The sequence below is a fragment of the Geotrypetes seraphini genome, chromosome 15 (genome assembly GCF_902459505.1).
Source record: "Geotrypetes seraphini chromosome 15, aGeoSer1.1, whole genome shotgun sequence".
NCBI classification, from domain to species: Eukaryota; Metazoa; Chordata; class Amphibia; order Gymnophiona; family Dermophiidae; genus Geotrypetes; species Geotrypetes seraphini.
In genome coordinates, this window is record NC_047098.1 from 6,257,278 (window position 1) to 6,280,619 (window position 23,342).

The following is a 23,342-nucleotide window of genomic DNA, read 5'->3' on the forward strand; positions in this document are numbered from 1 at the left end:
GCCAGCACACCATCACTGGACACCTCACGTGTGCTCAAAATAAATAATACTAGTGAGAATAACTCAAGTAGTGATAATTGCTTTATAAATCGCACAGGTGCAGTAACAAGCGGGAAGCCCGCTAAGAGAACCCCCCGGCCAACTCCAGCAGGACGAAAAATCAGACTTAGCTTAAGATTTGGTTCAAGAGTCCATAATCCAACAGGAGACCCTAATCACTGCTTTTTGAATTATCTTGCTAAGTACCTATAGCAGTTCAGTGTTCCCCCGGTCATTCGCGGTCGGTGATTCTCGGTCCCAGTCATTCACGGTGTTTTCCGACCGTGACCGCCGACCAGAAGAGGACAGCTGGAGAGAGCAGCCGGAGCACTGGCAAGTGAAGGAAATCACTTGCTGTATGGTCCGACTGCCTCTTCCTGCACTAAAGCCGGGCCTCACCAATCAGGAGCTGTGTGTCAAAGCCCGACTTTAGTGCAGGAAGAGGCGGTCGGAGCTTACAGCGAGTGATTTCCTTCACTCGCCGGTGCTCCGGCTGCTCTCTCCCGCTGCCCTCTCCAGTCTCCCCCACAAAAAACCGTAGTCGCGGTTTTCCAAGATTCGCGGGGGTTCCTGTACTATTTTGGGATTACAGTGTTGGTCTTAACACATATTAGCAACTGCTCCCTTAATGTGTGTTATGGGATTGCTTATTAACATTAACCGGGCAGATAATGCGGAGCATTTAATGACACCTCGGTAGGTGGTGTTAAGTGTGGTACAATAACTACCTCTGCATTTACTATATGGGAAGATGCTGGCCATGTCCCTGAGAGTGAATGCAGAGGTTGCAGTCAAGCTGTGTTTATTTTTGCAGCTAAGGCGGTAACTGTAAAACTTTAGCACAGCTTAAAGGAGGTATAGTGCACTTCAGAAGACACTCAGAAACACCCAACTCCTGAGATCAAAAGGACTGAGGAAGAGGCAATGGGGCTCATTTTCCAAAAATGGCATAAACCGGCACTTGGACTCATGTTATCCTTATCTGTTGCCTTTCCTTTTTAAATTGTAGTTCTCCCTTTGCCCATATGTTCCAGTAAGTGATTCGTGTTTATGTGTCTTATGTTTTTAAATGATTACACGTTTCCCCAATTTTATTGTAAATGGCTTCAAATTTTATGTAAAGCGATCAAACAAATTTTTAATAAACTTGAAACTTAATCACCAAAAAGTCCAAGTGCCGATTTTCAAAACGTAAGTTTTTAGACACCTTACAGGTCATTTATCCTCCAGATGTTTAAATGTTAAGGAGGCGTGCTTTGGGTGGTCTTAGCACGTGGACATCTTGCAGGGCTAATCAAAACATTTCCCAAGACATCCAGGATGCCATTTAGACGTCTGGTGGTAGACCTATTTTTAAAAGTGTCTAAGGGCCAAAAAGGTACCCAAACTGATCAGATGAATACTGGAACGTTGAAAGCATGGCTCGCCCACGTTGCCCCAGTGGTCAATAACCCCCTCCTACCCCCTAAGATGGGAGAGAAATGGTATATACCAACCTCTATGACAGCTGCAGATATTATGGGAAATCCTAGTAGAGCAGCAAGCATGTGTTTGGAATAGCCTGGTGGGCAGTGTAGTTACCAACACAAAAAGACGCAGGGGAGGGACTGTGCACATCAGCCTTCAAAACAAATGTAAATTTATTAAAAGTATTTAAATCATTAAAACATATACATAAAATAATTCAAACCTAATGTAGAATCCTTAATCATTTTTTGCTGGACCCCGACATGGTCCGTGTTTCGGCTTCTAAATGCAAGCCTTCATCAGGGGTGTGCTTTTAATCACCAGTAGATGGCGCTGGAATTCCGAGCAGCATTACGGACTGCAATCCTTTTTGTATTTCCATGACACCAGTGCCATCTACTGGTGATTACAAGCACATCCCTGATGACGGCTTGCATTTAGAAGCTGAAACACAGACTGTGTTGGGGTCCAGCAAAAAAAGGACTAAGGACTCTTTATTAGGCTTGAATCGTTTTATGTATATGTTTTAATGATTTAAATGTTTTTAATAAATTTACATTTGTTCCAAAGTCTCAGAAAGAAGAATAAGACAGAGGTGGAGTACAAGCACCAAGACTGTCCAGAGAAATCTGTTACATTGGATACTGTGAATTGTACGTGTTTATCTGTGATACAATCATCAGACTATCCAAGAACACCTGAAACTGGGGGAGGGCAAGACTCGTCAATGTATAGGAGGGAGAAACTTCAAGGAAGTCAGTGACAGTCGTATTAAGGATCAATGATCGCCCAACCTTTCCCCTCCCTACCACTCACCGGTGGTTGTCCACTGCAAGCTCAGATTTGCAGTAGCTCAAGCAATATTTGAAAGAAAACTTCCTAGTGTTGGTGAATGCCGCTTCAACTTGGATATGAGCTGACATTCTTACAAAACTATGAAGACCATTTTTGATAGGTTGTGTAAGTCCCATTTTGGACGTTTTCCACAAGACATCCAAAGTCGGAGGAAGAGAAATGGCAATTTTTGAATCTGGTCATCACAAGACGTCCATTTTTTTAAAAAAATTATTTGCCTACTTAGATGTCTTGACTGCCAGGATGACCGACCCTTATTTTTTTGACCACAGAAACATCTGAATTCAAAACGTCCTAATCCAGATCATTTGGGAAGGGCCAGCATTGTAACATGGCCACACAGACATGCCAATACAGCAGTGGGGGCAATTTAGGAGGTGCTGCTGTGAACGCCACATTAGAGAATGACACGGGGACAAATTTTTCCGCGTCCCCGCAACTCATTTTCCCATCCCGTCCCAGAGAGTTCTTTTGCAAGCTCCATCCTCATCTGCACAAGCATCAAACACTTTAAAACCATAAGTGTTCGAGGCTTGTGTGGTTAAGGCCGAGCTTACAGGAATGGGAGCAGGGACAGCGACAAAACTCACGGGACGGGGAAAAATTTGTCTCCATGTCATTCTCTACTTCACATAAAGGATGCCAGGTTTACATCCCACCATAACCCCCTTATAATATATGGTGAGCCCTCCAAACCCCTCCTCCCCCCCAAAAAAACCCTCAAAATAAACCATACTATACCCGTCTCTCTACCACCCCAATAGCCCTTATGGCTGCAGGTGGCACCTATATGACAGTAGAGTAGGGTTTTGGTGGGCTCACACTTTCCACCATAAATGTAGTGGTTAGAGTGGCTTTTGGGTCTGGCTCCTTCTCTCTCTGACTCACTAGCCCGCTCACCAGGCTACTTAAGAATTAGACGCATTTAAATCAGGTCTAGCTCACAACATCTAAGTTTTGTCAAGGACGTCTTGAGAAAGGTTCGATTATTACCACAAGACGTCCAAGTTTAAGCTTGCCCAGAACACGCCTCCAACACGCCCCTCCCCCCCTTAGTCTTGGACACACAACGGCTATGGTGCCCCACAAGACATCCAGAAAGACAGTTTCGAAATTAGCACTTGGACGTTTTGAAAATGCCCCTATAAGTCTGTGGATGTAAAAATAGAGGGCATCCAATCCCTTAGGAACCTATCCTTCCTAAACGAGTTACTATACTGCAGAACAGTCAAATCTATTGTGTCTGAATGGGAAGTTTCTCTCACTTAAGATTCGGCGTGCAGTAATTCTTCCTGTGGTCGGGAACAGCAATTCCACCGACCTCCTCCAGCCGTACCACTGCAATCAGCAATATAACGTCACGCATAGTCACACATGCTGAGAAATTTCATAAACAAGGGCAGAGGTGGGCAACGAGGGCCGGAATCCAGTTGGGTTTGTAGGATTTCCCCCATGAATATGCATGAGATCCATTTGCATACAATGGGAGGCAGTGCATGCAAATAGATTTCATGCGTATTCATGGAGGAAATCCTGAAAACCCAACTGGATTCCGGCCCTTGTTGTCCACCCCTGGACTAGGGTTCCCAGGATTACCGACACGCTCTGAAAATGCTGCCGATTTTGTGTCAAAAGAGTGTGTTTAAAATACAATGTACACTAGGTGAGACTGTATTTGGTCAAAGGCCATGATTTTGACAGGAAACATAAGATGAAAAGAAGCTGCTCTGTCTGCTCCATGAGTCCCGATGATTTACTGCATTTTAGGAACAGCACTCCACAGGGCAAATGGGAAAAGGATGTAGGAGCTGGCCCAGAGGAGATAGTACAGACATGCCAGACGGGATGAGGAAAATAACAGCATCATGACACCTGCAACACAAAAGCAGGACACACGGGTTAGAAGTCTGCTCTAGGGAAAATAAAAGAAATAAAACTTCTGGACTTCTTTTCATCTAAAGCAGGGGTAGGCAATTCCGGTCCTCGAGAGCCGGAGCCAGGTCAGGTTTTCAGGACATCCACAATGACTATGTATGAGATGGATTTGCAATCACCATATATTTAGCCTATTATTACATTACATTACAGATTTCTATTCCGCCATTACCTTTCGGTTCAAAGCGGATTACAAAAAGAGTTATGGAAGAAGGGTTACAACGTTAGATCAGAGAAGGTTTCCAAGAGAGGGAAAAGTAGGATCTGGGGTTAGGGAGGGGATGGTAAGAGGGGGCTTAAGCTTTATCATGGTATTAAGCTTTATTAAGGGATTTCTTGAAGAGTATAGTTTTTATGTCCTTTCTGAACATCTTGTAGTCTGGGGTTGGAGACTTGGTTGTCTATCTTCGCTGCCTGAGTGGCCAGTAGTCCGTTGTATAGTTTTTTCCGTTTTACTTCTTTGATTGGGGGGTAAGTGAATGGGGTGCGTGTTTTTCTATGCCTGGTAGAGGTGGTTTGGATGAGGCGGTCGTTCAGGTAGGTTGGGCTGTCTCCGTTTATAGTTTTAAATAGTATACAGTAGAATTTAAATTGTATTCTTTCCTATTATATATCAGCAAATATCCTCGAGTGAAGCTAGTGACTTGATTCACCAAAACATGCAACACTCATCATAACTCATAGTATTCAATTCTATTTTACAGCTTAAGTCTTCTTATGCCATGCTTCATCAAACACTTAGAGATTAAAGATGTATTCAAAATCTTCCTTTCTTCAAAAGACCTCAGGGCTACCCTTGAATTCTCTATTTTATGTAAAATTCAAGTTAATAGTAGCAAGCTTCCTCATCGGTCTATTTTAAATCTTAATCATACCTCTTATAAGATTAATAATATGCCTGTGGCACTTATCTTAGTTAGCAGCAAGGAGGGACTCCGACGAGAATTCACGTTTCGCTATAAGCTGATCTAAATGGGGACTTTCCTTGAAACAGTTTATAGCGAAACGTGAATTCTCGTCGGAGTCCCTCCTTGCTGCTAACTATATGTTTTAGAAATGTTAATTTCTTTCCTTTCCTTTCTTAAATATGATTAAGTTGTGATGTAAACCGCTTTAATCCTTTTTGGCTTTATAGGCGGTATAGAAAGATTTTAACAAACATAAACATCCTGTTTCCGACCGTGGTCCATTCAGATCACAAGCACCTGGGCAGGAATAAAATCTGTGTGCATATTTTCCTGGGGATTATTTGAAAATGGGCGTGTACGTGCATATTTGTCATTTTAAAATCAGTATGGCTTTATGCACGCTCCGGATGCAGAAGGCAGCACCTGTTACAAAATGCTCCTCTGGGTAGACACCCTTGTGAGCTACTGTTGTCAACTGGTTCCAGATTTTCAAGACAAGCAGATGCGGTAAAACCAGACCTGATCAACTTGTCCTGAGAAAATGGAATAAGCAGGTAACCTCACACTTCCTGCTTTAATTGCTGTATGTGTCTCAAAGTAATCAAACTGCTGCTCTCAAAACCTTCCTAATACATCTCCAACTTAGCAGAGGATTGAAAAATGAGCCACTTCTGAGGCTCAAACCCATATTGATGCACTTCCGTTACTCCTTCATGACTTGGCCTGATCTTCATATCAACCAGGTCTCTGAAAATCATTTTGAGAGAGTATTTCAACTCACCCCCTGTAAAGACCATCTTTTTCCAGAGCTGGGATTCTAACACTTTGTCATGCGGATAAAAGCCCTGATCCACCATGAAGAGGATCATGACGACAGCTGTGATGCGCAGAATCAAGAGGTTGCCACTCGACAACAGGAAAGCGCATACCAGGATGCAGGAGGCATAGGTACACGGCAGCCCACGGTACATAAAAGGGATTCCTGAAAATGAACCGGGAGAAACACAAAATGGTAAGCTACAGAATAGGGGTGTCAAAGTCCTTCCTCGAGGGCCGCAATCCAGTTGAGTTTTCAGGATTTCCTCCAATGACTATGCATGAGATCTATCTGCATGCACTGCTTTCATTGTATGCTAATAGATCTCATGCATATTCATTGGGGAAATCCTGAAAACCCGAATGGATTGCGGCCCTCGAGGAGGGACTTTGACACCCCTGCTACAGAAAAATGCTGATGCCAGTGGCTCCCTCGAACCCATAGATTCCCATACAAAATTCTACTTCTAGTTTTCAAAACATGCCATTTTTCTCGATGGAAACCCCTCCAGAGAATTTCCAGCCAGATAAATGTTGCCACCTTCACCCTGTGTTGAGCTGAATTTTCCATGCACTTGTTTTTGTAATAATAATAATAATAATAACAGTTTATATACCGCAATACCGTTAAGTTCTATGCGGTTTACAGAAGATTAGTGGGGTACAAGTTGAGTTAACTTAAGGGATGTGGGAACAATGGGGAGAAAGGGCAAGAGAGGGGAAGGAGGGAAGTGGGTCAGCTGTCTAGGTATTTTATGCTATAACACATTAGGATAATTAAGGAACGTTTGATTTTGAAAGAACTAATGAAGAGATGCAATTTGAAATTTAGAGAATGACACGGTGACAAAATTCATCACCGTCCCCATCCCCGCGGATAACCGCGGGAAATAATCCCATGTCATTTTCTAGTGTCTATTTCAACCTCGGTCCTTCTACACCAGCATTCTTCAGAGCAAAGCTTGTGGGTCAGTGGTTGTGGCCATTCATACTCTGATTCTTATGGGAGCCAAGGATAATGAAGCCATTGTGACATCACTGATGTGATTGGCTCTTAGGCACTGGTGGAATGAGGCATTATGACATCACAATATCTGCTCTGGATACCAGAGACTGTCATTCTGTAGTGTCTGTTTCAACCTCAGTCCTTCTACACCAGCATTCTTCAAAGCAAAGCTTGCGGGTCAGTGGTTGTGGCCATTCATACTCTGATTCTTCCCTCTCTCCTTAAAGAATGACATGAAGATGGTTTCCCGCGGTTATCCGCGGGGATGGGAACGGTGATTAATTTTGTCACCATGTCATTCTCTAATTTGAATGTCTTTCGAAGGAAATGTATATTTTTTCCAAATTTTTAAGTCATGTTCACACTGTCAAACTTGAATGTTTCTTCAATCTAGTATTGGCGTGCTCTAGTAGAGAGTGTGATTTTGGCACTCTATCAGTTGGTGTGTAATCTATCCATAGTTTTATTCCTGGCATGTTTAACACACATATTGACGCTCCTCTTTCTCACTTTATGTCATTTCCCCCCTCCCTTTTATGAAGCCGCATTAGGGGTTTTAAATCGCCAGCCGCAGCAGTAAAAGCTCCGACGCTCACAGAATTCCTATGAGCATCGAAGCTTTTACCACTGTGGCCTGCGATTTTAAAAAAAAACCCTAACACGGCTTCATAAAAGGGGGGATTCCATTGTTATTGTCAACTAAATTTATTGTATTGTCAGTTTTTGCATCTTTTTTTAATTAGGCAGATGCTATTTGATTTTTATTTTTTTAGGATATTACCCCCGATGCGTCGTTTTCTAGGGCGAAACGTGGATAGTTTTTAATGATTGCAATAAAGATCACCTTTCATCATTCGGGGATCCGTTCATCTTTTCCTCCTAAACCCTCAACCTACAGAGTACACCTTAGAGCAGGGGTGTCTAACCTGTGGCCTGAGGGCCACATGCGGCCCCGTGAAGTATTTTGTATGGCCCCGGTCGAAGGCAATGCAGTGTTTTCCTCTGCTGCCCCCTGGTGTTCACCGTCTTGCCGGCTCCCTCCTCTGTCTCGCTGCAGCGTTTGCGCGGCCCCCAGAAACATTTTTTTTCAGCCAGTGCGGCCCAGTGAAGCCAAAAGGTTGGACACCCCTGCCTTAGAGTGTTTTTCTTATACTGGGGGAGTGAAGCGTCACCAACTTACCACTGCAAAAGAAGCAGAGCCGCGTGAAGACCGCCAACACGTACGCAATTACCAGGCAAGCATCTAGCAACTGATGAGCTTGAAGAAGCAAGGCCGTAGCCAAGCCAAAAGAGGTGAAGTCAGCGAAGTCATCAAGTTTGGCTCCTACAAAGCATAAGGAAACAAACACTGCAGCATCAATAACTCTGATCCCGACACCTCACAAGTTTATATGCAGGAGGCTCCTTCAAGTCCTGCACAGATGCAAGAATATATCACTTGCTAATACCGCCTTTATATCGTCCCTTCCTAAAATATCAGAATCTGCTTTGAATTGTTGATTCACAATCTAAACTAAACTAAAACTTACTGTAACAAAGCAGTGATTAATTACGGTAGACTGAGGTAGCCCAGGTGTCAAAACTCTGATTCCTAAGGCTGTTTCTTCCCACGCCTAGTTGGTATCATGATTGGTCTTTGGAGATGGAAATAATTGACCCATGACATTTAATCATACCAAAAGGAGAGCTTTTGATGCAATATGGGATACATTTATAAATCAGTTACCTATAGAACCAGACAAAATAATTAATTGCACTTTTTTTTTATACTGAATGAAAGGAACATTGGCTTACTCACAATAATTAATATTGTAAAAGAAAAATCAGAAGGTGGGATGACCGCTTGGTATGAATAATGGACATTATGTTGTGGTTGTTTAAAAAAAAGTGTGTATGACTAAGCTTACCATATTTGCTAAACTCAAAAAGAGAATGCTTGATCCTACCCCCGCTTCCTCTATGCCACATCCTCTGTCCCACTCACAGAGCCCACCCCACCCTCCGCTAGTCTCCCCCAACACAGCCTCTCTCTCTCTCCAGCCCCCACCTGGGCAACCTGGCTCTTGTGAGTCTCCCCTCTCCTTAGTAGCTTCTCTGGCGCTGTAATTTAAAAACTTCTGCCGCTGGTCTGCCCTGGAAGTCTTCACTGTGCAGCGTCTCACCTACACGGGAACAGAAAGTGCTACAGAGTAGAGAGCTGCACGGGAACGGGGACGACGGGAATCCCGCGGGTTCCCCCTTCGGGTCACGGGGATCCCGTGGGGACGCCCCCTAGGTTGCGGGGATCCCGTGGGGACGCCTCCGAGGGTCGCGGGGTTCCTGCGGGGCTGGATGTACTAAGTCGCGCGGCTTTTCTCCCTACTTGCTCTGCTTGCAGCACAGAGCCGAACGGAAGTCTTCCCGACGTCAGCGCTGACGTCGGAGGGGAGGGAGGGCTTAAACAAAGCCCTCCCTCCCTCCCTCCCTCCCACGTCAGCGCCGACGTTGGGAAGGCTTCCGTTCGGCTCTGTGCTGCAGGCAGGGCAGGTAAGGAGAAGGAGAGTAGCCTCGTGGCTCGAGTGGCTACCAAGGGAGGGGGTCGGTTCGCCCCGGTGCAGCACAGCCGGCCAGCCAGGTCCCCTTACTTTTGTGGCGCTTCCCTGACCGACCGCCAACAGTCCCGGTCCGATAAACCTCCCTGCCCTTAACCGCGAATCTAAATTACCTTCTTACAGCAGTTGTAAGAAGGAAATTTAGATTCGCGGTTAAGGGCAGGGAGGTTTGTCAGACCGGGGCTGTTGTCGGTCCGGTCGGGAAGCACCACAAAAGTAAGGGGACCTGGCCGGCTGTGCTGCTACCCGGGGCGGGAGAGAAGGAGGGGGGGAGAAGGACGCTGAAAGCCCATGGGGAAGACGGGGGGGGGGGGAAGGACACTGAAAGCACTTGTGGAAGACAGAAGGGGGAGAAGGACGCTGACAGGCATGAGGAAGACGGGGGGGGAGAAGGACGCTGAAAGCACATGGGGAAGACAAAGGGGTGGAGAAGGACGCTGAAAGGACATGGGGAAGACAGAGGGGGGAGAAGGACACTGAAAGGACATGGGGAAGACAGAGGGGGGAGAAGGATGCTGACAGGACATGGGAAGACAGAGGGGGGAGAAGGATGCTGACAGGACATGGGGAAGATGGGGGGGGGGGGGAGAAGGATGTTGAAAGGAAATGGGGAAGAGAGAGTGGGGAGAAGATGCTGGCAGGGAAGAAGACAGAGATGCCAGACTATGGGGGGAGCAGAGGGAAGAAGATGGTGCCAGACCAATTTGGAAGGGGGGATAAAGGGAGAGGCACAGTAACAGAGCAAATGGAAGACGCAGAAGGAAGAGAGACAGTGGATGGAAGGAACTGAATGAGAACATGAGGAAAGCAGAAACCAGGCAACAAAGGTAGGAAAATAATTCTATTTCTTTTTTTTTTTTTGCTTCAGGATAAAGTAGTATATTAGTTGTGTTGATAAAAATTTATAAACAAAAGAGGCTCTGGTAGAAACCCGTTTACAAAGTATGTATTCTTCCCAATTAATATTTCCAAATTAATAAAGTCTTTTTGTTTATTTTTAAATGGGTTTCTACCAGACCCTTTAATTCAGTAGCATAATTAAATGAAATAACTATTTCTGAAGTTTATAGGGACGGGCGGGGACTTAGGGGATTCCTCACGGGGACGGGCGAGGACGGAGGGGATTCCTCGCGGGGACGGGTGGGATTCCTCACGGAAACGGGTGGGACTTTGGCGGGGATGGGTGGGATTTCTGTCCCCGCGCAACTCTCTACTACAGAGTGAAGGCTTCCGAAACAGGCCGACACCAGAAGGATCTCGTCGCTAAAGCTGCCGACTGCCTGAAGTTTTTAAATTACAGCGCCAAAGGTACTAGGAACAAGAGCCAGACCAGACTCTGGGGTGGGGGCTAGACTGAGTCCAAAACCTGGACAATTTCCTCCAGTTCAGATACCTGGACAGTCCTCTAACAAGAGGACATGTCATGACTTGGTGAATCCACTCATCTGGTAATCCTAAATCCGACAGATAAATGGGTTTGTATCAAAAGACCCCCAAGTAGCTGCTGTGCACTCCCACCCCTCTCTTTTAACAAAAACTTTACAAGGCTGTTGCCTCAGAAGACAAATGACAAAAAAAGGTCCTTCAATGCAAGAGCAGGTGACTTACCCAGGGGTGAGCATGCATTCAGTCTCCTTGCAACAGCTCCATCAGCCAGGTCAAGCAGGAAACCAATCAGCAATAACCAGCAGGCTGCATAGTGGTGCCTGAAGGGAAGAAACATTTTAAGAAAGGACCTCCTTGGCAACGTCATGCAACTGGTTGTTAAGAGGGAAGAAGCAAAATGAACCTTGACCTTTTCCAGACAGGAAGGCAGGCTACTGGTGTAAAACCCTAGACCTTTCTGAAAGACAGGGATACCAGATTTCCTTTTTTTAAAAAAAAGAGAGGACACCTGGCCCCGCCCCATTCTGCCACAAGCCCTGCCCTTCGAACTTCGTGTTCTCTTTCTCTGAGCTTGGGGGCTGCATGTGACATCATCGTGTTGATGTCCACGCATGCACAGAGGCGCTCTAGACGCGGCCCCGGGCCTTCCAAAACACGGACAAACTGCCGGGTTTTGGAAATCCTTCTAGACAGTCTTCTTTAAAGAGGACATAGCCGGGTTTTCCCGGACCTCTGATAACCCTACTGAAGGAGCTTAGAGTTACTGCCACCTTCACACACTAGAAAGCTAAGTCATTAACCCTTTAGCTTCCTAAATCACAAAAGGATGATAGAGGAGCCAGTTACCTACAAAATATACAACTCATTCATTGCAAATCTATGTCACGTTATACAGTGATCCAAAAGAAAACACGTTATTATCATTACCCTGAAAAGAAGATCTTTTACAATCTGCAAAAGAGTCCACATGCATCCTTGATCTCTTCTGGGTTAATCTCGTAGATCAGCAGTTGAAAATTATTGCACTTCTCAAATTTAGTGAGGGAGGAGGGGCGCAGGGATGTAATAAAAATCTTCTCAGCTTTTGGGATTAGTGAAGGGAAAGGGAGGATGGAGGCAGTGGCTTAGCGAGAGGCGCCCCTCCCTGCTCCCCCGCGCCCCCCTTCCTTTGTACCTCTGTTGTTCACCGCCGTAACAATTTCAACGTACGCCTCGCGACCCCGGCGGCTCTCCCTCTAACATCACTTCTTCCTATGCGCGGCACCTGGAAGTGATGTCAGCAGGAGAGCTGACGCGGTCGCGAGGAACACGTTGAAGTTGTTGCTCGTGGTGCTGAACAACTAAAGGTGCGGGGGAAGGGGGGGCGTGGGAAGAGACGGAGGGGTGCTGGCGCCACCACCAACATGGCACCTATGGCAGACCGTCCCCCCGCCGCCCCCTTACTCTGCCACTGGAAGAGGTGGTGGAGACAGAGACTGTGTCTGAAATCAAAAGGGCCTGGGATAGGCACGTGGGATAATGGTGACTGCGGGGGCCATGTGGCCTTTATCTGCCATCATGTTTCTATGACATAGGTTGCTTCTCTCAATGTAGGAGGCAATAATAAGCAAAGCCCCCCCCCCTAACTTTTTCTCTCTCTACGTTTCAGTAACCTTAAAATGTTGTGTCTATCTAGTGGTTGGAAAGCTGTGCAGGTTTCTTGCTGTTACTATATGTTGTTTTTTCAAAATTCAATAAAATAATTATACCAGGGGTGTCCAACCTGCGGCCCTGAAGTATTTGTGCGGCCCCAGTCGAGGGCGATGCAGTGTTTTCCTCTGCTGCCCCCTGGTGTTTACCGTCTTGTTGTCTCCCTCCTCTGTCTTGCTGCAAGCGTTTACGCATTTGTGCAGCCCCAGAAACATTTTTTCGGCCAATGCGGCCCAGGGAAGCCAAAAGGTTGGGACACCCCTGAAATTTATACTTAAAGATGTCTTTGAAGTTAGCCTTCACTTACTCATACTGTTCATATCAACACGATTGGGAGTGCTGAACTCTACACAGATTACCACCACCTCCTCCTCCTCCCCCCCCCCCCAGCAAAAAAACAGCCCAACTGGTCAAGGGTTCAACTTGCCAGCCTATATTTAAATATTCAGAAAGAAAAAAGCCTGTAGTGGGGACAAAAGAACTAGGGGACACCAGTCTCTTTTCCCTTCCCCAGACCTGCCAACTCTCCTGCTTTTGTGGGGCTTTTCCCACCCTTCAGTCAATCAGCCCCAGTCTCCCGCTGAGCCGTCTTCCTGTGCCACAGCATGAAATTACATTTCAGAAAGGCCTTTCCTACTTTTGCCTCTGGCTGCCAATCGGCTGTGCCAGGGGGTGGAGCAATGGGGGCAGACCCTGACTCTCCCACAGTCAGCCTCCTTGGCAGCTTTGCTCCCTCCCTTAGGGTTACCAGATTTTCCTTCAAGAAAATCCGGACCCATGGCAACGCCCCAAGGACTGCCCAAATCCGCCTCTGTCACGCCCCCAGCTGGCATCCACAATGCAATGCAATGATGTCATCCGCGCATGTGAGGATGCTCCTTCCCGACGCGATTTTGTCGGGAAGCTTTTCAAAACCTGGACAAAGTGTTGGGTTCTGAAAAGCCGTCCAGATCGCCGGACACGTCCGAGGAAATCCAGATGTCTGGTAACCCTCCCCTCCTTACAACCACTTTCGCTTCTGCTCCCAATCCAAACTTGTCCATCCATGCCCTACCACAAACTGCTCCCCAGCCGGTCTTCAACCCTCTCTACTCCTCAGACATCAACTTTATCTACCCCCCTCTCTCACTTCTGATCTTAGCTTCCTTTTCCCATCCCCTTCTTACTCTCTTGGATTCAAATCCAGATAACTGTAGAAGCCTGCCTATTTATAACAACTTAAACTAAACTAAACCTTAAGTTTGTCTACCGCATCATCTCCATAAAGATAGAGCTGGGCACGGTTTACAGGTAATTCAATAAATGAGGGAAGGACATAATAAGAAATTAGAGGTTATGAAGAGGATAGCTAGCTTTACATTTTAAATAGATAGCTTTACGTTTTGTGAAAAGCCAGGTTTTCAGATGCTTTCGGAATAACTGGAATGAGCCTAGGTTCCGCAGCAGGGCAGGGAGGTTATTCCAAAGCTCAGTGAATTTGAAGAAAAGGGATTTCTCTAATTTACCTGCATACATGATGCCTTTTAATGAGAATGAGAAAGAAAAAGAGAGAAAAAAAGAAGAGAGAAAGAGAGAAAACAGAGAGGAAGAGAGAGAGAGAGGGAAAAATGAGAAGAAGAGAGAGCAAAAAGAGAGAGAAGAAGAGATAGAGAGAGAAAAAAAAAAAGAGAGAGAGGAAGAGAAACTAAACTAAACCTTAAGTTTGAATCCCGCATCATCTCCATAAAGAGCTCGGCACGGTTTACAGGTAATTCAATAAATGAGGGCAGGACATAATAAGAAATTAGAGGTTATGAAGAGGATAGCTAGCTTTACATTTTCAATAGATAGCTATACATTTCGGAGAAAAGTCAGATTTTCAGATGCTTTTGGAATAATTGGAATATGCTTAAAATATGCTTGTCACAGGTTTCCAGGTCTCATTGTGTCTTGTCAGGCAGAAACTACGTTCCAGCCATCGTGCTGTGACGTCTGCGGTTTGTTATTATCTAGCAGGTCCTCAAACCCGATTGGTTGAGGTGAAGGAGGCAGGAAAGACCATTTGTCACCAATTTGAATTTTGGTGGGAAAGTCAGTTGGTCTCTTTTTCCCATAGAATAGAAAAGTCTCTGCCTCATTTACCTCAAGCCCCAACCAATCGGGTTCGAGAACCTACTATATAAAGACAAGCTTCAGACCTCACAGCATTCCTTGAAGAAAGCCACGGCACGATGGCTGAAACGTTGGTTTTACTTGACAAGACGCGGAGAGACTCGGAAACCTTCAACAAGCATGATGCCGGCTGCAGAAACCCTGAGAGAACATAAAATATAACATACTGAGTCAGAGTAATGTCCATCTTCCAGCATCCTGTACCCAAACAGTGGCCAGTCTAGGTCATAAGCATTTCACTAGCTGTGAGGGAACCTGCTTTATGTTCCAGTATTGGTTTCCAGTACTTACCCGTTCAGGCTGCAGATGATGGAGGAAAGACCCATGAGCAGATTGGCCAAAGATAAGGTGTTGGCAGCATTTTTACGGGCAAACTCCAGGTTTGGGCACGTCCAAGCTGCTTGCTCAAAAAAAGCTTCTTGGTGTACTGAAACACACCTGGAACCCGAGAGAAGAAAGTAAGAGAACGGGAAAAGGCGAGAGAACCCTATGGTGGTCTTTCCAAATGCAGGTTATTACTACTTAAAGGGGAGTTAGTGAGCTCTGGCCCTCCAGCTCTTGGGAGATATGGGGCAACTGTCCAAGTGCATTGTACAAATTCAAGTCTGTCCTCAACTGATTCTGGGCGTTAATTTTTTTACAATCAAATCTCAAAAGCAGAAGAAATTTTACTGCTGTTACGACTTGTTGTAAAAAGAGAACTTTTGCCGCTTGTGATGTTACTTCATAGAATGCAGCAGCGTCCAGAGATTTTAATCCAGGACGGGTTTTCCCAATTTCTACTACAGCATAGCAGACTAGATGGCCCTGGGCTGGGATCAAGTCTCACGATGACTCGGAGTGATAATCACTGTTATGACAGACTTCAAATCCTCCGCATTGTTGTCATGTAATGGCATAGCCCATCTTCAACAACTTCCTATGGGCACCGAGACCTGGAAGGGGCAGAGCTCACTAATCCCCTTTGTGAGAATTTATCTTATGGAGATAAGAAAGTCTACTGGACAATATGACAGCACTGAAAAAACTGGGACTGCTAATTACTCATGGGACAAGTCACATTATTTTGTTGTTTCTGTACAGAGCGTTTTTAAATACTTTTGGTTTTTAGTTTATTTATGGTTTTGCTCTGATTTTATTGGTCTATAGGCACTGTTAATTTATAGATGTTATTTTTATTTGGAAAGGTGAAAAGATAGATAACACTGCATTGTATTAGTCCTGGAATGCCTGTGTGTGAGGCCTATTTCGTGGTCAGCCTGAGCTCACGCCTTCGTGGTAGGTGGTGCTGTGTCTGCAGTCTGCCATGTTATGTTACGGGATAACAGGCTATTTTTCATCCTAAGAAAACGCGTAATTCTCAGTTGTATATACAGTTTACCAGCCAGTAGAACGGCTACCATGTTCTGGTAGACGTCGGAGGGGCCAGTGTCTTCTTGGCTCTCCTTCCTGTTTGCTGATTTTGCAAAAGTGGTTTTACGAACGCTTCCTTCTCATATACCTTCATGCAACGCTATAATCTATGCATGGCAAATGCTAGGTTTGAAGCCTTCGGGAAGATTAATGTTTTGATGCTATTATTTGTGCATCTGGGAACCTGAGTCACCGAGATCTAGAGAAAAATCATTTTCTTCTGCAGGGAAGGAGAAGAGTGGAATCAGCCTCGCATTTTGCATAACGATTATTATTAATATTTTGACTGCGCTTAGAAACTGAATGATAAAGGGTACCTTGACGTCATTTTAATTTTGCTAAGTTTCACTTTCCCTCTCTTAAACGGCACTGCCATAAGGGTCTACAATCGGAGAGGTTTCACTTTAGTTACTGACGTTGGTTACTCAAGCGTTTGCGTGGTTTCTTTCAAAATGTCATAAGGGGGAACTAGGCAAACACATGGACTAATTTGGAAGATAATCAACGCAAAGTGAAAGCTGAAGATTCAGGGCTCCTTTTACAAAGGTTAGGTGAAATGCCACGCACGCTAGTACCGCCTCCGCTTGAGCAGGTGGTAGTTTATCGGCTAGCGTGCGCTAATCCGGTGCGTGCGCATCTTTGTAAAAGGAGTCCCGAGTGGTTTCTAGCGTGATGAATAATCTGCGTAGAGAGTTCATCTATTACCTCAGCCAACAGGAGCTTAAAACCCCCAATTTTAAAACAATTTGCCACAGTTACTATAAAGAAAATAAACGTATAGCAAATATTTAAAAAAAAAATAGATGCATAAAATAAATGAATATTTCACCATTTCTATTATATGCCCAAATCCACCCAATTACTGTCTTCACAATGAAAAACAAAGCCATGCTTTTAATTAAACGCTCCCGCCCCGGCTTCCTTTAAGTCTAGTGCTTATATACTTAGATGCCTACTCTTTAGAGAAAACGTTAAGCGTCAAGTCTCCTACTAGCGTGTTTTGCACCCTGCCCTTGACGTGTTTCCAAAGCCAGCCAAGTTCAAGAGATCCTTCATCTGAAAGAAAACAGCATGTCAGAGGGAAACAAAAGCCACCATCACAAACGCCCAACCAGTCAGTGCGCTTCTCAAGTATGTCTTCCAGAACCCCCCCCCCACTGTACGCCAGTCAATGACTCAACGGTTGACGTTACCAACGGTCAGGGTGCATCAAAATATCTTGAACATATACCAAATGTTAGGAAACCTTTTGCTGAGTAACTGTCAGTTTTCCAAAACTGACTGCTACTCAGCATTTTCAAAATTGACTGTTTCAAAATTTCAGCAAAATTTCAGCAAATTTCAAAATTGACTGTTTCAAAATTTCAGCAATTTTCAAAATTGACTTTTTCAAAATTTCAGCAATTTTCAAAATTGACTGTTTCAAAATTGTTTCAAAATTTCAGCAATTTTCAAAATTGTTTCAAAATTTCAGCAATTTTCAAAATTGACTGTTTTGAAATTTGGGTAACAATATCAGGGTTAGTTTAATCAATAAAACGGTGCTGCTGCAAATTTAATACAGGTAAAACAAAAATAAAATAAAAATCCCCACGAGAAACAATCGCAGAAAGAGTGGGGATGGAACTGTACACATCAACAAGACATAATGAACTTAAAAATGTATTAAAACACATGAAACAAACTGTATTGCAATACTGGGTTATGCCCACTGATATAATTCTGTTACAATGTTGGATCAGACCCGACACGGTCCGTGTTTCGCCTCATAAAGCCTGCTTCAGGGTACATTTAACACAGGGCGAGACAGTGGCTCTTTTGAGATAAGCAGTCATACAGATATTTAAGTTTCAAGTTTATTATGTCTTGATATACCGTTTTTACTTTCCAAAGCGGTTTACAACTTTACTGTGTTAAAAATAATTAATTAAAAAAACGGGAGAATGGACAAAACTAACCCCCTCGTCTATTAAAGTGCGTTAGCAATTTGAAGCGCAGAGAGCCGTGCTGAATGGCCCCCGCTGCTCCCAACGCTCATAGGGACTCTATGAGCGTCGGGAGCAGCGCGGGCCATACGGCGCGGCTCACCGTGCTAAAAACTGCTATCGCAGTTTCGTAGAAGGGGGGGTGGTAAAAGTAATTATTTAGACAAAAAAATGAAACGAAGGGAAGAAGGGTAAGGATACAAAATTAAAAATAAAATGGAACGGTACAGGAAAAAAACACATCAGGGAAGAGAGTTGACTGGAGCAACAGCTTTGATTTTTGCTTTTTTGTTGTTGTTGTTTCATTATCAATCATAAATCTCATTGGCGTCTTTGAAGAGAAAAGTTTTAAGATTTACGTATTTTAAAAGTTATGTAAACTAGTTTCTTGCCTTAGGATAAGGGGAAGAGCGTTCCATAGTGTTGGCGTAGAAAAGCTGTCGGATTGAGGGAATAGTCAGATCAAGTTTCAAGTTTATTAGGATTTTATATACCGCCTATCAAGGTTATCTAAGCGGTTTTACAATCAGGTACTCAAGCATTTCCCCTATCTGTCCCGGTGGGCTGACAATCTATCTAACGTACCTGGGGCTATGGAGGATTAAGTGTTGCTGAGCTGATCTCGGTGACCTTGAGGATTCGTAAAGGATTAAAAGCCTGTCAATGAAAACGGGGAAACAAGCAACACGGCTTCTGCTCATTTGCGATTTGATGTCCCAAGATTGCCAGCTCCTGGATGGAGGGTGTAGATGGGCTGGAGTAAGTCTTAACAGAGATTTCGGCAGTTGGAATCCAAGCACAGTACCGGGAAAAGCTTTGGATTCTCGCCCAGAAATAGCTAAGAAGAAAAAAAAAAAAATTTAAATTGAATCAGGTTGGGCAGACTGGATGGACCATTCGGGTCTTTATCTGCCGTCATCTACTATGTTACTATGTTACTATGTAAATGTACCCCAGAAGCAGGCTTTTCGAACCGAAACACGGACCTTGTCGGGTCTGATCCAATATTATAACAAAGAATTACAGTACTTCCCCCGATATTCGCGGGGGTTCCGTTCCAGGAACCCCCGCAAATCTTGAAAAACCGTGAATACGGTTTTTCGTCGGGGAGACTGCAGAGGGTAGCAGGAGAGAGCAGCCGGAGCGCCGGCGAATGAAGGAAATTCGCTCGCTGTACGCTCCAACCGCCTCTTCCTGTACTAAGTCGGGCCTTACCAATCAGGAGTTGCGTGTCAGAGCAGCTCCTGATTGGCGAGGCCTGACTTTAGTACAGGAAGAGGCGGGTCGGAGCGTAGAGCGAGCGATTTCCTTCATTCGCCGGCGCTCCGGCTGTCCTCTCCTGGTTGGCGGTTCACAATCGGAAAATACCGCGAATGACCGGGGCTACGAACCGCCGACCGCGAATTCGCAGGGAAGCACTGTATATCAGTGGACATAATCCAATATTGCAATACAGTTTGTTTTTATGTGTTTTAATACATTTTTAAGCTCATTAATACAACCATTGAGTCTGGCAACTGCACCAACTATGAGAATTCATCGTTTTTCTCCGTTTATGCTTCAGTTGGGTGCACATGAAAGAACAGCACTGAAGCACTCCGCCTTTTTCGCCCCTCAAATTATTCTCCAACCAGTGTGTCAAACTGCAGTCCTTGAGGGCCACTAAGGGTTCCGATTAGAAAATGACACGGGGACAAATTTGTCCCTGTCGCCTCAGAAACTCAATTTCCCCCCATCCCGTTCCCCGAGAGTTTTTGTCGCTGTCTCTGTCCCTGCCTCATTCCTATAACCTCTGCCTTAACTGCACAAACCTCAAAAGCTTATGATTTTAAAGCGTTTGAGGCTTGTGAAGATGAGGATGGAGCTTGCAGGAATAGGGCAGGGACAGGAAATGAACTCGCAGGGACGGGACGGGAAAATGAATTCCTGCGGGGATGAGGAAAAATTTGTCCCTGTGTCATTCTCTAGTTCTGATGATCAGTGGAGATGGCGTGAATATTCATGGCATTTGTTTGTCTTGAATGGCTCTAGTTAATAGTTAATTTACATGTTTCAGTTATCTGGAAAATGAGGCCCAGTAGTGACCTTTGATTTTCCTGGTCTGTACTGAAGGAACATATCTATTCATGAAAAAAAAAAAAAAAAGATATCCTTTCTTAAAAGCTTTACTTTTAAAAGGCAGCACAATTAATTTTCCTACAGCTTGAAATGCATTTCAATAAATGTATTTGAAAATCAAATGGAATGCATTTAAAATTCACTAGGGCCACATTATAAATTTGCTTAAATAAAGGCGAACGCAAAGATTTATAGCTCAAATCCAGGAATGCAAGCCCACTGTGCCCTGGGAAGGGGGGTCCCAATTTATATACACAAGGAAGGTCACTGGTCAATGCAAGCCACGATTGCTCAGCATTTTGCAGATTGTAATTTCCTGTGGAAGGAATGCCAGAGCCCAAACAAGGGGATCTATTGCCATCTGCCCCACTGTAATTCAAATGATCCTTTTCAGAATCAGCTCCCCAGTCTTTTCAAAGGTCCATAACCATAGGGGCAGGGATGGGTCTGGCCCAGAAATCTACAAGGAAAAGGCAGAGCACGTCAAGAGACCATACAAGATAAGCTGCATAACACAAGATGGCTGTAACATGCAAACGTATGCAGAAGGCATCCATTATCTTCCCTGACAGGAAATTCTTTCTGTGCTGACAACAATCATCGCACAGATAGAAATACGCTGCTGGGTCATGGTACAAAAAGCACCGCTGTGTCCCGTGCCTGTCACTGGAATAGTGCATGACAGAGATTGTTTTTTGGACAGGCTATCACTGTCTTTCATGTAGTTCTACTGACAAACTGCAAACTTGAGGGTTTGGAGTGAGCCATGGTGACTGTGCTCATAAGCAAAGCAGTATATATTACAAGACTCGAATTTAGTGCTCCTCAAACAATGCAAATCGTGTGCTTGCTACTGTTCCTTCTAAGCTGTGTGCGAGTCCTCCACCTAGAGTCCTGCCAGTGGGGGGCGCTCTTTCACTCACATTTTCAATAGTGAGGGACAGGCAAGCTCTGCAGGAATCCTGTTTGAATCTAGGAGTGCTGCCCGATTCAGGGGAAAAAAAATTTCATTTTCAAACACCTCTCCAACTCCACACCGGCGCTGTACGGTAAACAAAAAAGACTTTTCCTCTCTCTTTTAGGTCCTACCTCACACTTACAATCCTCTGGCAGGACACACATTTCAAATCTGACATATTTTAATCACAAAATAGAAAATAAAGTGATTTTTTTCTACCTTTTGTTGTCTGGTTCTTCAAATCATGTTGATCCCAGGCTCTGGTTTCTTTTTGTCTTCCGTTAACTCGCTTGCCAGGGTCTCCTGTCAATTTGCCATTTTCTTCTTTCTCTGTACTCACCATCCATCTTCCATCTCTGCACCTTCCCTTCCACTGTATCTTCCCATATCCAAATTCTGGTTTCTCTTCTCTCTCTCTTTCCTTCTGCCTTGTGCCCTGGGTCAAACCTCTCTATTCTCCTCCATGCAGCATCTCTCCCTTCCTCCCTTCCATTATCATGTGCAACATTTATTTCTCTTTCCCCATGCACCATCTCTCCCTGCCCTCCACCCTATGTCCAACATTTATCTCTCTATTCTCCATGCATGTCTCTCTCCCCTCCACCATATGCAGGATTTCTCTCTCACACCCCTTTCTACCTCTTTGTTGCATCTCTCCCTTCCTCTCTTCCATCCCATGCCCAATAATTCTTCCTCTCTCCCCCTATGTGCAGCAGCTTTCCATCCCTCCTTTCCCCCTGTGCAGCACCTTCTGACTGACCCTCCCCTCCCCTGCTCATCCATGAAATCTGACATACCTTTGGGCCTCCCAAAGCAGCAGCGATGGCCGGCTGGCAAAGGCAGCGCTGTGAAAAGGCTGCTTGCAGCCTGCCCCACCAAGGCTTCCCTTTGCCGCATCATCAGTGACACAGTGGAGGGAAGGCCCCGGTAGGGCAGGCCACATACAGCCTGGTCAAAGTGCTGACTCTGCTGGTCGATCACCACCGCTGCTGCTGCTTTAGGAGGACCGGTGGTATGTCAGGTCTCACCGGAGGGGGAGAGGGGGGTGGGGACGGTGTATGTGTGTATTGGTCACTGAATTGGTGAGTCTGATTTTTTCCGGAGAACAAAATCGATTTACCAAAATGAAATTGGTGAATCGATTTGAATCGGGCAGCACTAGTACCTAGTGACTGAAAACAAAATACTGAAGCACTCCCCCCTTACAGTTGAAAGGGCTCTTGCTTAACTTAGGGCTCCTTTTACAAAGTCATGGTAGCGGCTGCTGCTGGGGTAATCACTCCAACAACCCTAGGGGTTTAATGGGCGTCAGAGTATTTGCCATGTGTCAGCTGCTTCTGTGCTTTGTACAAAAGGGGGAGGGGTTAGAGGGAGCACCGGTGGCCCCCAACCCAACATCCCCATGGTTTGTTAGCCCAGTCACTTGTCAGCTCATGGGAAACAGATACCTTCGTTTTAGGATTGAAGGGCTATGAAGGGTTGGGGGCAGAGGATGGCACACAGATTTAAAGCTTTGGGACAGGGTGTCAAAGTCCCTCCTCGAGGGCCGCAATCCAGTCGGGTTTTCAGGATTTCCCCAATGAATATGCATGAGATCTATTAGCAGACAATGAAAGCAGTGCATGCAAATAGATCTCATACATATTCATTGGGGAAATCCTGAAAACACGACTGGATTGCAGCCCTTGAGGACCGGAGTTACCCATCCCTGACATAGACACTCTAATCCAGAGATCTCAAAGTCCCTCCTCGAGGGCCGCAATCCAGTCGGGTTTTCAGGATTCCCCCAATGAATATGCATGAGATCTATTAGCAGAGAATGAAAGCAGTGCATGCAAATCGATCTCATGCATATTCATTGGGGAAATCCTGAAAACCCGACTGGATTGCGGCCCTCGAGGAGGGACTTTGACACCCCTACTTTGGGGCCTTAAATTGGGACTTAGCAGAAAGGCCAAGGATTGAAACAGGCATAGAAAGTATTCTCAAAAAGGAGGAGGAAAGGACTGGGGTGGGCTTTTCTTC

The 23,342-nt window shown here is 45.1% G+C and overlaps 1 protein-coding gene across 3 annotated transcripts in view; it reads right to left on the reverse strand.

Moving 5' to 3' along the window:
- Positions 1–2,961: 2,961 nt before the first annotated feature.
- The window catches only part of TMEM269 (transmembrane protein 269), a 36,475-nt gene continuing 16,094 nt past the window's right edge, over positions 2,962–23,342 (reverse strand). For all 3 annotated transcript variants that reach the window (XM_033921715.1, XM_033921714.1, XM_033921716.1), the window contains 6 exons: positions 17,213–17,312; positions 15,135–15,281; positions 11,226–11,323; positions 8,207–8,350; positions 5,986–6,186; positions 2,962–4,233 (listed from right to left, as the gene is read on the reverse strand). In XM_033921715.1, the coding sequence (XP_033777606.1) occupies positions 4,115–4,233; positions 5,986–6,186; positions 8,207–8,350; positions 11,226–11,323; positions 15,135–15,281; positions 17,213–17,312 (809 nt within the window). In that variant the 3' untranslated portion in view covers positions 2,962–4,114. The remainder of the gene's footprint in view (positions 4,234–5,985; positions 6,187–8,206; positions 8,351–11,225; positions 11,324–15,134; positions 15,282–17,212; positions 17,313–23,342) is intronic.